We start from the raw sequence: 13,142 nt of genomic DNA, 5'->3' as shown, positions 1-13,142 counted from the left end.
GGAGTCTTTAGGGTGTATTTTTCCCCAAGCCCTCTGTCACACCCTGGCATCAGTGGGCATAAGCATGCACCCCAACATGGACGTTCAGCTACGTTCCATGAGAATCCAATTAATTCATTATGTTTGTGGTTCATAAATAATAAGCTACTAATATGCAGCCCATACTCACTTCACAGTATAATTTCTGACTGAAATATTTTATTTCTATCCAAAAACATATACTGTGTTGCACAGCGATTTAGTAGCAAAACCAATAGGCTCAGTCACTAGTTAGATGACCTTGGGCCACTTACTTAATCTCACCAATTTAAAAAGGAAGGATTATATATCTATAGGGAAGGGATGTTGAAATGGTTGAGTCATATCATGTATGTAAATTATAGTATAGTGTCTGCTCAGAAAATAATATACAGTAAGTTGTAAGCGTGTACTTTTTTATGTTAATATAGTATCTTCCTAAACATTCTCCTTTGAATAAAAATATTCAATTAATATAATAAGAAGTAGACTAGGGTATGTATTACTTCATAGCAAAAGACCTTTAGTACCTTGATGGAAGGGAAGGTTACTTGACCAACACCTTAATTGATCTTGTAAAAATAGGGAAAGAAGAGAGAGGGAAAGAGATCAGGAGATGGGGAAGCAGGGGCAGGATTAAGTAGAGTAGTCAGGGTGGGCTTCCTTGTGAAGAGTAGATGTTTTTAAAATTTATTCAAGTATAGTTGATTTACAATGTTGTATTAATTTCTGCTGTATAGCAAAGTGATTCAGTTATACATATATTCTTTTCATATTCTTTTCCATTATGGTTTATCACAGGATATTGAGTATAGTCCCCTATGTTATACAGTAGGACCACGTTGTTTAAACATCCTATATGTAATAGTTTGCATCTGCTAATCCCAATCCTTCCCTCCCACCCCTCCCTCCACACTCCCCAGCCCCCACCCCCCACCCCCCACCCCATCCCCAGCAACCACAAGTCTGTTCTTTATAGAAAAGACCAGATTTTGAGCAGAAACTTGAAGGAAGTGATGGAGTTAGCCAGAGAAATGAGACAGGAATGAGGCAGGGAGGAAGAGGATGATAGGAAATCAGTAATGGAGCCTGGCAAAAACTGGAATTTATAGGGCCTTGTGGAACATTGGAAGAAGTTGGGCTTTACTCCAGCTAAGATGGGAGCTCTCACAGGGTTTAGAATAGAGAAGTGCCATCATCTGATTTATGCTTTTAAGGGATCTATCTGTTTGCAAGGTTGAAAATAGATGGGAGGGCAAGGATAGAAGTGGGTGACTATTAGGAAGTGCCTGCAGTGATTAAGGCAAGAGATGATGGTGCTAGAACCAGCCATTAGAAGGTGAGAGGTGGTTGGAGACTATATGGAAGTTAAGCCAGTAGGATTTCCTGGTAGACTGGATGTGGGGAGTGGGAGAAAGAGAAGATTCTGGGATGACTCCAAGGATTTTATTGTGTGCAAACAAAAGCATTGAGCTGTCATCAGCTGGAGGTGGGGAGAGTTACACTGGAGCTAGTTTTGAGATGTCTATCAGACATTTAAGTAGAAATGTTGAGGGTATAGCTGGATATGCAAGGCTGGAGTCAGGAGAGAGATCTGAGCTAGAGATAGAAAAAGGGCTGTGTACTCTTACATTCAGAGAGCAGGGAAAAGAGGAAGAACCAGCAGCGAAGGCTGAGAAGGAGCAGCTATCAAGATAGGGAGGGCTTCCCTGGTGGCGCAGTGGTTGAGAGTCCGCCTGCCGATGCAGGGGACACGGGGTCATGCCCCGGTCCGGGAGGATCCCACATGCCGCGGAGCGGCTGGGCCTGTGAGCCATGGCCGCTGAGCCTGCGCGTCCGGAGCCTGTGCTCCACAACGGGAGAGGCTGCAACAGTGAGAGGACCGCGTGCCGCAAAAAAAAAAAGAAAAAAAAAAGATAGAAGGCAAAGTTCAGGGCCATGGAAAGGGAGGAAATTTATCAAGGAGTGACCATCTGTGTCCCAGTTGAGGACTGAGAAGTTACCATTGGATTTAGCAACTTGAAGGTTATTCACGACTATGACACGAGCATTTTCAGTGAAGTGGTGAGGAAAATTTTTTAATAGAGTGAGTTAAGAGAAAGCAGTGTGCTGTATTTACAACAAAAGTCCCAAGAGCAGCATTGTCATGGATGACATGATTTTCCAAAGTGCTGAATAATTTTTAATAAAGTTCCATACCAAACAAAGTGAAACATTCCCTCACTATACACAGCAATTGCATTTCTGGGAATTTCAGTGTATAATAAAATCTGCATTTCGGTGTATTAAAAATACCTTGTGTATGCAGAACAAAGTTAGTTCTGACTCAGATCATTATTAAATAGGTTTTTCACCCATATGAATGTCCATTGGGACATTTGAAAGTTGGATGGGGTAAGAGACAATTCTTTGTTGTATAGAACTGTCCCACATGTAATAGAATATACAGCATGCCTGCCCACCAGGAAAATACCAGCCATGCCCCCCAATCATTGTGACACCCACAGATTTCCAAAATGCTCCCTAAGGAGATAGTCCACCTGTATAGAGTACCACTATTCTAGATCTAGAGTTACTATTATGGCTCCAGTGGGAAACAGATGGCAAACTCAAAAGGGTAATTGAAGAGAGTTTAATAAAGGGATTATTTACAGATGGGTAGAGATCAGGGAAACTCGAGAAATAGTGAAGTACATTAGGGCTTACAACCTAGACGCTATTACCACATCTAGGTCTGAAGGCGCAAGAGGAGGAAGAAGTTATCGGAGCACAGTAAGATCTATGTCTGTAGGAGAGAGGGCCCAAAAGGGGCGTGACCTTCACTAGGGGAATGCAGCCTCTGCCATCCTGTGGCCCAGCAAGAGGGATGCTACAGTACAAGAATACCCTGACCTCTCTCCTCCTACTCTCTGTACTTCTGACGGTGCCTCCACTGGCCCAGCCAAAGCCAGAGGGCCAGGGGAATCTGGTGGATACAGTCTGGAGCATCAGCCTCCTGGGCCCAGAGCAGTGAAGAGGGTGGAGGGGCAAATGGTGAAAACCTAGAAGTCTACTTCGTTTTCTTAGGTGTGCTAGAGTAATTCTTTTTTTTTTTTTTTTTTTTTGCGGTACGCGGGCCTCTCACTGTTGTGGCCTCTCCCGTTGCGGAGCACAGGCTCCAGACACGCAGGCTCAGCGGCCATGGCTCACGGGCCCAGCTGCTCTGTGGCATGTGGGATCTTCCCGGAATGGGCACGAACCCGTGTCCCCTGCATCAGCAGGTGGACTCTCAACCACTGCGCCACCAGGGAAGCCCTAGAGTGATTCTTATTTGGCCTTTTAATAAAAGAATGCAATATTTTATTGACTGTATAGACATTTATTTTACAGCATACACTAATATTTTTTGTTGTTTAAAGACTCTGGGAATTGGATATATTCATTCTTTGATGTCTTATCAAACATTCATGTTCGATTATATCATGGTGTTTATCCAAAATTGTTTTTGTTACCCTGTTTACAACAGATAGAGCCTAATAAAAAAATGAGTGTGTTAACATAACACTTGAACATTTTTATTTCCCTCTAAAAAATGAAGAATCAAAGACATGTAAAAGAAAAGAGTTATGACACGTTTGTCCTTGTCAGTATCGCCATGTCCAGATCAGGGAAGAAAAGACAAATAGAAAAAATAAAGAAAAAGGGAGCAGAAGCATAGAAAGAGGACAGTATTGTACTTGTCACCAGGATAAACAAAGAACTATTGCAGAGCACAACGTATGATGCAGGCCAGCCAATGAACCAGGAAAAACAAAACAAAACAAAACTTGATGTTAGGATTACAGAAAAAAATAGTAAAAAAAGAAAACTTTGAGCCATATGCACTTATGTATTTAAATTTTACAGTGGCTTATTAGAGACTCCCTGAGGGAATGTTCTATATAAACCCTAGTATACATATTAGATTCACACACATACACATACATATATCCATTTTATATTAAGAATGCTGTATGCTCTCTGACATCATGAGTCCTCTGGCAATATATGGAAATAGTATTTTCATTTATAATGTTAAAAATGAAGAAAAAGAGGGAGGGAATTACAACTGTGATTATCTAGCTAATGTAAGCAGAAAAATAAGCATGTTTGGATTAAATTGCCAAAATAATACCAAAAAATCAATGATTGGGACTTGAATTACTCTAACTAGACATCCACAAAACCTCAGTTCACTAAATACTTGCAACTCTCTCATTGAAGATATAGGTCTTGCCATTTGTCAGTGTCAGTATATCCCAAAATGTGAAGTGTAATGTACATTCTGAACTATCAGGTCAAAATATGAATTATTGAATGATACATGCTCTGTTGAATCCTATATCTTAAAATGTCTATTATCTTTAGAGTTAACTTTCAAAAGACAGACTTTTAAAAATAATAATTAAAGTATATGTGCTATTCACACACCTGGAGATGATTTTATATCATTAAACTTCTGCATAAATATGCTTCAATAAGCAATTAAACCCAAGGCTCCAGTTTGCATTTTAATCCTTTTTCTCTGTGAAGTCTTCACAATCATATACCTTTGATCTTGCAGTCATTTCTGGCACCAGATTCAGATATCACAGATGAACAATCACTACTTAATAGAATGGAATTCAAAGACAACGGAGTTTAATGAAACGGGGCTTTGTTTGAAACAAAAGTGAAACGTTTTCTAATAGTTGCAAAGAGGCATTCTAAGCACATTAAAGAAATCAATTTAGGATCCGGCACATCTTGAGACTTCTTCTTAATGGTCTTCTAGACACCAAGCAGTTTGGAATTTGAAATTTTTCTTAGAAAACGAAAAGCTGTCTGTACTTGGAGGGCTCTGTTTCTGTTCATTTCGTTTACCCGTGGGTTTTTTTCCTGCTCCTACAGGCTGTTCCACCTCCCAACTTTGAGATGCCAGTCTCCATCCCAGTGTCCAGCCACAACAGTTTGGTATACAGCAACCCCGTCAGCTCACTGGGCAACCCCAACCTTTTGCCACTGGCCCACCCTTCTCTGCAGAGGAATAGTATGTCTCCTGGTGTAACACATCGACCTCCGAGTGCGGGTAACACAGGTATGTTCTCATAAGAACGCAATGGTAACAAACCATTGGAAGGAGCCACCCTTGGCAAAAAAAGGCTATTTTACCTACAAGATGTCGCGTTTTCCAGTTTTCCATGTCTTATGTCCCTTCATTGCTTAATAACCATCCCCAGCTAGGTCTTCCACATGATAAAACCTAACTCAGAATATCTTTCAAAATGTTTCATAATCTGCAGTTTATTCGTTGAGCCTATCTGTCACCAGTCTCCTCATCTGGCTATATTTTAACCACTTTCTCAAACAGAACGTCAAATATCCTGTGTCCATGCTTTTGCTTCTCCTCTTCTCCTGCCTAAAATGCCCTTTTCCCTCTTCCTCCTAGCCAGATATCACCTCTTCTGTGAAACCTTCCCCTGTGTCCTCTGATAGCATTTATCTCAGTTATTTATTATTTTGGTCAATATTTATTTATTTATACAGTAACTTATAGCACAAAAGGATTTAAGGTAGAGAAAGAAATGTGATAGGATGGCATAATTTATAAGAACAGTGAATTAAAAACAAAACTAAGTCAGTAGTTAAGAGCACATCACAAGGACGTATACACCTGCCACAAATGTGTGTCTACACTTCTAGGAGATGCTTACCGTTATACAATTCACAGTGTCCCAGAGAAAAATCATCACTCAGGAAAAGTTCGACCATTTTTAGTACTCAGATCAAACGATACACAATATGATGTACTGTATTGAGTATGTGTCCATTTCCCCACTGAACTTACAGAACCTTGAAGGGAAGAATGTCCTCTTGATTTGTCAGACTCACCGTAAGAACTAAATAAATGTGAGTTGAATATAACTAAACAATTCCTTCATACTTCTAAAATAAGCACCAAAAAAGTCATTGTATTTCTAAATCACATACAGCAAATCATTATATATTTACATTTTATTTCTTTAAAAGCACTTAATAGGAAAGTTTTAATGTTTTAGACACACTTTTTATTAAAAGCGATTTATTCACAGAATTTTTCCTTTAGAATACTTGACTATCTGCCTTCTAATTAGAATTAAACATGTGTTACTTTTTTAGTACAGAAACTTCATGTGGAGAATACAATCAAAATCAGCCACATTAAAAAAAACTTGATAAATCTTGAATCTGAGAGATGTGTATAAACAACTTATGCTATTCTTTCTACTTCTGAATATGCTGAAATTTTTCATAAGCATTTTCAATAACCATATGTATTCCTTTCAGATCATACTCAAATGCTATTGAATCTTCTATTTGATGAACTCATGTTCATTTGTTTTTAAAAATCTCATCGTTTATTTCCAAAATATTTATTTGATTGGAAATAATAAACATTTTCCTAAAATGTAATGAACAGTTTCTTCTAATTCTAAACCCAGAACCAAATAATAATTATAGCAATTAGAGAATAATCTAGCTGATATTCTGTTCTTTTGGCTAAATTTTGTTCCTTAAAAAATAAAAATAATTATTATATTCAGTATCTTTTTGAAACATCCCAACTCTCATAAATAAACACTGCCAAATTTTAACCTACTTTCTTAAGCTAACAGTGAATAGACATATGTTTCTAAATTTGTAGTCAGTAAAACCTGTTTTATTGCGTTAGTAAGTAAAATCCAGATAGTAAATGAGATCATTCACTGTTAGAAGATTCATGAAATGACCAAAGTTCTAGACAATTAGCATTGCACAGAATTAATTGTATAAAATACACTTACAAAGAATTAAACATCAAATATATGGTTATTTGAGCATAGAGTAAACCTTACTCTTTTCCTTCACTTTCTAGAAAATATCACCTTAGGGAAAACTAGACTTGGAAATATAAAAATTTAGAGACCATTCAAAGACTAGATTTTTTTTAATTTATTCATTTATTTTTTTAAATTTATTTTTGGTTGTGTGGGTCTTCGTTGCTGCATGTGGGCTTTCTCTAGTTGCGAGGAGCGGGAGCTACTCTTCATTGCGGTGCACGGGCTTCTCATTGTGGTGGCTTCTCTTGCTGCGGAGCACGGGCTCTAGGTGCACAGGTTTCAGTAGTTGTGATACGTGGGCTCAGTAGTTGTGGCTCGTGGGCTCCAGAGCACAGGCTCAGTAGTTGTGGCACACAGGCTTAGTTGCTCCACGGCATGTGGGATCTTCCTGGACCAGGGCTCGAACCCGTGTCCCCTGCATTGGCAGGCAGATTCTTAACCTCCGCGCCACCAGGAAGTCCTAAAGCCTAGCTTTTTAAATGTAATCTTTCTTAGAAAGAAAGATTCTGCAAAATGTCAGTCTGTGATTGAATGTATTTTTAATATTTGAGCACAGCATGTCACAGTGAAACGAATATCAGCCATCTGACCTAGGTAATACTTGACAAATTTAGGACTCTTGGGTGAGGACAGAATACTAAGGTTGCTAAAGGTAAAATGTGTTGCTCTGTGGGCCTTTAGCCTTTCTCCTTTTGATCTTCCTCTTTCATCCATAGGTGGTCTGATGGGTGGAGACCTCACATCCGGTGCAGGCACCAGTGCAGGTGAGTGGAGACTTCAGTACTAGAGTACGTTTCATTGTTTAGGGTTCCTTTATTTGGTGATTTGCAGAAGAGAGTCTTTTGAACAAAGTCAACTTGAGAGATCAGTGAGAGGCATGGGAAAATAGCCCCAAGAATTTCTGAAGCACTTTTATGAAGCAGGAGTGGTTGGATAGTAACTCAGAAGACTATTTATTAACTAGACCTTTCCTTAATAAAACTTCAACTAGTCAACATAATCAGAATTGGGGGTTCTGATCAAATCAATTTAATCCTAGGTACCATCTGTAGCCACAAAAGTACCTTTAACAAGCCTTGCCAAAAAAAAAAAAAAAAAAAAAAAACCTTGCCGATCGTGTTCTTTGTTAATCATTTCACATTAAATGTGAATCACTTTCTACACAAAGTACCAAACTCCTGTACACTTCAAAAGGAGAATACATAAAGAAAAGAAAGGAGTGAGGTTATAACCCTTCAACAATACTGTCAATAAAATAAAACCACATTTGGCATTAAAATGAGTTCTTAGAGAATATGAACACAGTGTACCGCTCGAAAAAGCCCCTTAAATATAGTTCAGCTCTTGAGAACTTCTTCCATTATGGCCAATTGTCTCATAGTCACACTTCTCCAGGGTTCCATATTAATTCATATAATTGTGATTATTGAGATATTGATGTCATTTTCAATGCAGCTGTAAGACAGGACAGTACTTTCTGATGCTAACTGCAATTCACTATTGGCACAACAAGTAACCATGGTAATTCCTGCAGCTGGAACATGCTCTACATTTAAAATAGTAGGAGGCAGGCATGATAACATAAGGTTATGTTTGAAATGTCAAAAAAATTCAAGTTTATTGAAATATCTATGGACAGCCTAATTAAAATATTTTGCCGGGTTCAACTATAATAGCCTGCTAATTATAAGAAAGAAGATTTAAAAATTGGCATATAGGGCTTCCCTGGTGGCGCAGTGGTTGAGAGTCTGCCTGCCGATGCAGGGGACACGGGTTCATGCCCCGGTCTGGGAAGATCCCACATGCCGCGGAGTGGCTGGGCCCGTGAGCCATGGCTGCTGAGCCTGCGCGTCTGGAGCCTGTGCTCCGCAACGGGAGAGGCCACAACAGTGAGAGGCCCACGTACCACAAAAAAAAAAAAAAAAAAAAAAAAAAAATTGGCATATAAAAACATTTTTATAAATATATCCATTTGGGAGTAATGTTTCTTATTCCTGACGTTGGCTTTTCACTAATTCAGTGAGTAATGAAGGAAAAGTATTAAAACTACACAGTGAATTAACAAACAGAATCAATGGCACTAGCTTCCTATTTTATCTAGCTTTTAAAAATTAGGTAGATTCAAATTAATGAGTAGACTGAATATACTATTTTGCTGGACATTGAAGCAAAGTGCTCATTTTTTTTCCCTCAAAAAATACTGTATGGTTTGTAGCCTGAAAGTTACAGAACCAGATCAAAGCTAGACCATTGTAGCTTGGATTCAAGTCTCTGCCAAACACTGGCTAGTGAGCGTGATGGGGGCTGAAAACTGGATTGTCTCAAAGACCAAGAAAAAGATAAATAAGAAAAATGGTTTCAATGTTATGATATTTTATCCAGTATCTCGATGCATCAGTTTGCTTGCTCATGTGGGAACAGCCAGTAGTGGTGATGAAAGTTATTAGAAGTAGTAAAAAAAAACAAAAACGCGTGGGGTTGGGGGGGATGGGTCACTCATCTTTGATGAACGTGGCCTCTTGTTGCTGCTTAATAGCCAGAATGCTTTAGAATTCTATGTTGAAAATAAGTGTTGTTGTTCAATTATGCTGTCATTGTCAATTCCCTGACAGTCCACTAAGGGTAAATGGCCCTCCGGGGACAAAGAAGACACTCAATCTTGTAAGCATAAAAGTTAGCCACATATAGGCTATAGCGTCACTGAACTAAAAAAAAAATCTTACAGGCTTAGCAAATTCTTCCCCCTGCTTCAGGACCTCTGCTGTAGCACAAGAATCTCCTACTTCAAAAATAGAAGGAAATAAAAGAAACACTCAGTTGCTCCACCTTGATGATAATAAACCTTGTATTTTGTTAATTGTATCTTGTAGCCATGAGCATATAATTGTCACAGTTTCTGTATAGTTATGAAAGAGTTACTTCCCCGCTTTTTAAAAACAGAGGAAGAAGCCCTTTCTAACCCTGGTTCCACAGAACACCTGTTGCACATGCCACTGAGTCTTGAGCTTAGCTGCTATGTCCTGCCCACAGACTCAGCCGTCTGCCCCTTCTTTCTCATGCCAGCCAGTATCATATGTCGGAGATGAATATATCAGTGCTGATGTCAGACAATCACATAATACCGAGGGAAACAAGGCCAGCCAGAATGTCTCTACATTTTCAGAAAAGAAAACTAAAGCAAAATGGCCAGAAGATATCTTCCAAATTTTGAATATTGTCACTGAAATTCAAAGTCTCAGATAAAGTTAGAAAGTCTGAGGTCAAGTGGCAAGACTCTACAATTAAGTTAAATATTTTTTGGCCTGTAATTTTTTTTCAAAATCTAGTCATCTCAACTTGTAAAAAGGGTATAGTCTCATGAGGGAAGGAAATACATTTTTAAAATAAATTTTATTTGTTTACTTATTTTTGGCTGTGTTGGGTCTTCGTTGCTGCACACAGGCTTTCTCTAGTTTTGGCGAGCGGGGGCTTCTCTTCGTTGCATTGTACGTGCTTCTCACTGCAGTGGCTTCTCTTGTTGCAGAGCACGGGCTGTAGGTGTGTGGGCTTCAGTAGTTGTGGCATGAGGGCTCAGTAGTTGTGGCTCTCGGGCTCTAGAGTGCAGGCTCAGTAGTTGTGGCGCACAGGCTTAGTTGCTCCGTGGCATGTGGGATCTTCCCGGACCAGGGATCGAACCCGTGTCCCCTGCATTGGCAGGCAGATTCTTAACCACTGTGCCACCAGGGAAGTCCTCAGAAGGAATTAAATTTGGCATTTATTGTTTTCGTATAAATACCAAGAGATCAAAGAGCTCTCAGCTCAATCATAAAGTATAGCATCTTTCCCATCCACTCCCTGCACTGTACCTCTCCCTCATCTCACCATCCAGTGAGTCATCAAATCTTACCAACTTTGCCTCGAAGGTATTTCCTAAAGCTAATCCTTTCTCTCCATTACTATCCCACTGCCCTGGTTCAGGGTTATAGGAAAACTCCAGAACTATTTCCAGAGATCCCTAATTCATCTCCCAGCTTCACACTGCATCCCACTCTAGTCTCCTCGTGACTCATGAGTCTTTATCAAAACTTTAAACTAATTGTAGGTCATCGTTCAGATACTCAAAATCCAGCCATGGTTTCCCAGCTCTTTCAGAATTAACCATGAGCCTCTTATCTCTGGCCCATCCCTACTCTCCAGTCTTCAACCTTCTTACCTTCTGCCGCTGCCATAAAAAACCCTGCACTCCAGCTCTAATAAGGGCGAACATTTAAATTGCTCTTACTATGTGACTTACAAAAATTAACTCATCTTTTTGCATAGCAGCCCTTTAATGTATATATTCATATTAATGTCCTTTCTACAGTTGGGGGAACTGAGGCACAGAGAGGTTAAGTAATGGCCCAAGGTGGAGCCCAGACAGTCTGTCTCCAGAGTCCATGCTCTTAACTGCATTGTGCTGCCATTTTCCAAACAGTGTCAAGGCTTCTTGCCTTTGTGTATGCATTCCTAGAACTCTCCTGCTTCATGCTGCTGAGCACCGCTTGTCATCCCTCAGAATTCAGTTCAACCATTCAGGAAATCCTTTCCTGACTCTTCCAAAAGGAATTATGCACCTCTCCTTGATTCTCTCTTGGCAGCCTGTGCCTACGTTATTTATTTCCTTGCATTGTAATTGCAATATCTAGGCACACATCTCTCTCCTGGACATTCATCCCTCTAGGGGCAAACTGTGTCCTATTCAGTTTGTATTCCCAGCTCAAGAAATAAGTGAGAGGACTTGGCAGATATTCAGTAAATTTTTGTTAGCTGAATAAAGGAAAAGTTGATCTTCTAGACATAAATTTGTAATACTGTTTATGTGGAAAAAAAGAAAGAATACTTCAAAGAAATAATGTAATTTTAAATACAAAAAGATACACCCTTGATCTGTAATTCACAAAAATAATGTATTCTTCTGATACTGTGTATAATGAATAGTGCATTAATTATTTAATTAAATGGCTGAGCACTATTGACCAATGAAGTTTTACTAACTTTAACTTACTTAATGGAAAACCTACAGAGCTGATATATAGCAGTAAATGAAATGGAGGTTGGTACCTCAGACCATCACAAATTCCCTCTTAAAATAGTGACCCTCTTATTGCTTAAGTTGAAGTCATTTCAGAGATGAAGGCAAGTGACGATAAAGAAGACACAGGATGGGGTTGTGCTCTTGATGTAAGTGAAACATACAGCAAGTCATTATAATACATTAGTAATAGTGACACTTGTAGGTTTCAGTTGACAGTTATTCATCCACTATTTAATCCTTTCCTTTCAAGAGACAAAATGAAAAGTCACTGCTTTTAAAATTACATTTTGTCATATCTCCGTACATTAAAGCTTTTAACATGCTAATCTTAGTGGTTACAGATGATTTTAAGATCAGGTTCAACTGAATTTTTGTTAGAGTTAATAGAAATAATCGTTAGCACAACCATGCCTTGTGTTGGATTATTCACCTCCCTCTTGGTACCCTTTGTTTTCACTTGGATAACATAGTTGCTTTTTTACTGAGTCAAAAGTACCACTTTTGTGCTCAAGGATATACTGTTTCCTGATCGAGACCAAAAAAGGGAGGTAGGGGAGCAGAAAAAACCCTTTAGGAACCTCTTTGAAAATTTAGGAGAATTCTACAGTCTACGTAGCTATTTGACAATAAGGCGAAGGATATTTATGTATATTGATTAATAATTTTAATTGGCATTTATTGTAAATTAGATATAATTTTATATAAAAAGAAAGTAACAGCTGTTTCCTTATTTTGATGTTTATTGTTTACTATTTTATGCATTTGGTTGTCAAGCACTGTCACTTCTGGAATGCTTAATTTATATCAGCTAAATACATGGAGACTTGGTGGTGGCAGTGTACTGCTGTGGATAAACCACTGAGCGGTGGCTGAGTAAGGAGACTTGGCTTCCAGACTCTGAAAAGACTCCATCCAGTTAAGACTTTGGGTCATAACTTTGAGCCTCTGAACTTAGTACTCACATTAAGGATAAGACACAAAAGTCTTTCAAGTCCATTTACATGCAGTGTTTTATGATCATATAGTCACAAAACTTTCCTAACATGAGTTTTTTGTAATTCATTTAGCATTGGAAAAGAAAAATTTAGCATATTATAAAATAGAACTAAATGAGAAGAGGAAAAGGTCATACAATGTTTAATTATTCTATACTAGTACTATTACTTTGCAAGTATTTGTTTTTGAGAATACTTATCAAAAATTTCTTGGCTGAC

At 38.7% G+C, this 13,142-nt stretch overlaps 1 protein-coding gene across 4 annotated transcripts in view; it reads left to right on the top strand.

Annotated features, from left to right (window-relative positions):
- MEF2C (myocyte enhancer factor 2C) overlaps nucleotides 1-13,142 on the top strand; it is a 149,753-nt gene that overhangs the window by 110,978 nt on the left and 25,633 nt on the right. For all 4 annotated transcript variants that reach the window (XM_060093136.1, XM_060093137.1, XM_060093134.1 and 1 more), the window contains 2 exons: nucleotides 4,927-5,113; nucleotides 7,592-7,639. In XM_060093136.1, the coding sequence (XP_059949119.1) occupies nucleotides 4,927-5,113; nucleotides 7,592-7,639 (235 nt within the window). The remainder of the gene's footprint in view (nucleotides 1-4,926; nucleotides 5,114-7,591; nucleotides 7,640-13,142) is intronic.

Source organism: Mesoplodon densirostris, chromosome 3 (assembly GCF_025265405.1).
Source record: "Mesoplodon densirostris isolate mMesDen1 chromosome 3, mMesDen1 primary haplotype, whole genome shotgun sequence".
NCBI lineage: Eukaryota > Metazoa > Chordata > Mammalia > Artiodactyla > Ziphiidae > Mesoplodon > Mesoplodon densirostris.
Note: the sequence above shows the minus strand (reverse complement) of the source record. Positions and strands in the feature narration are given on the sequence as shown.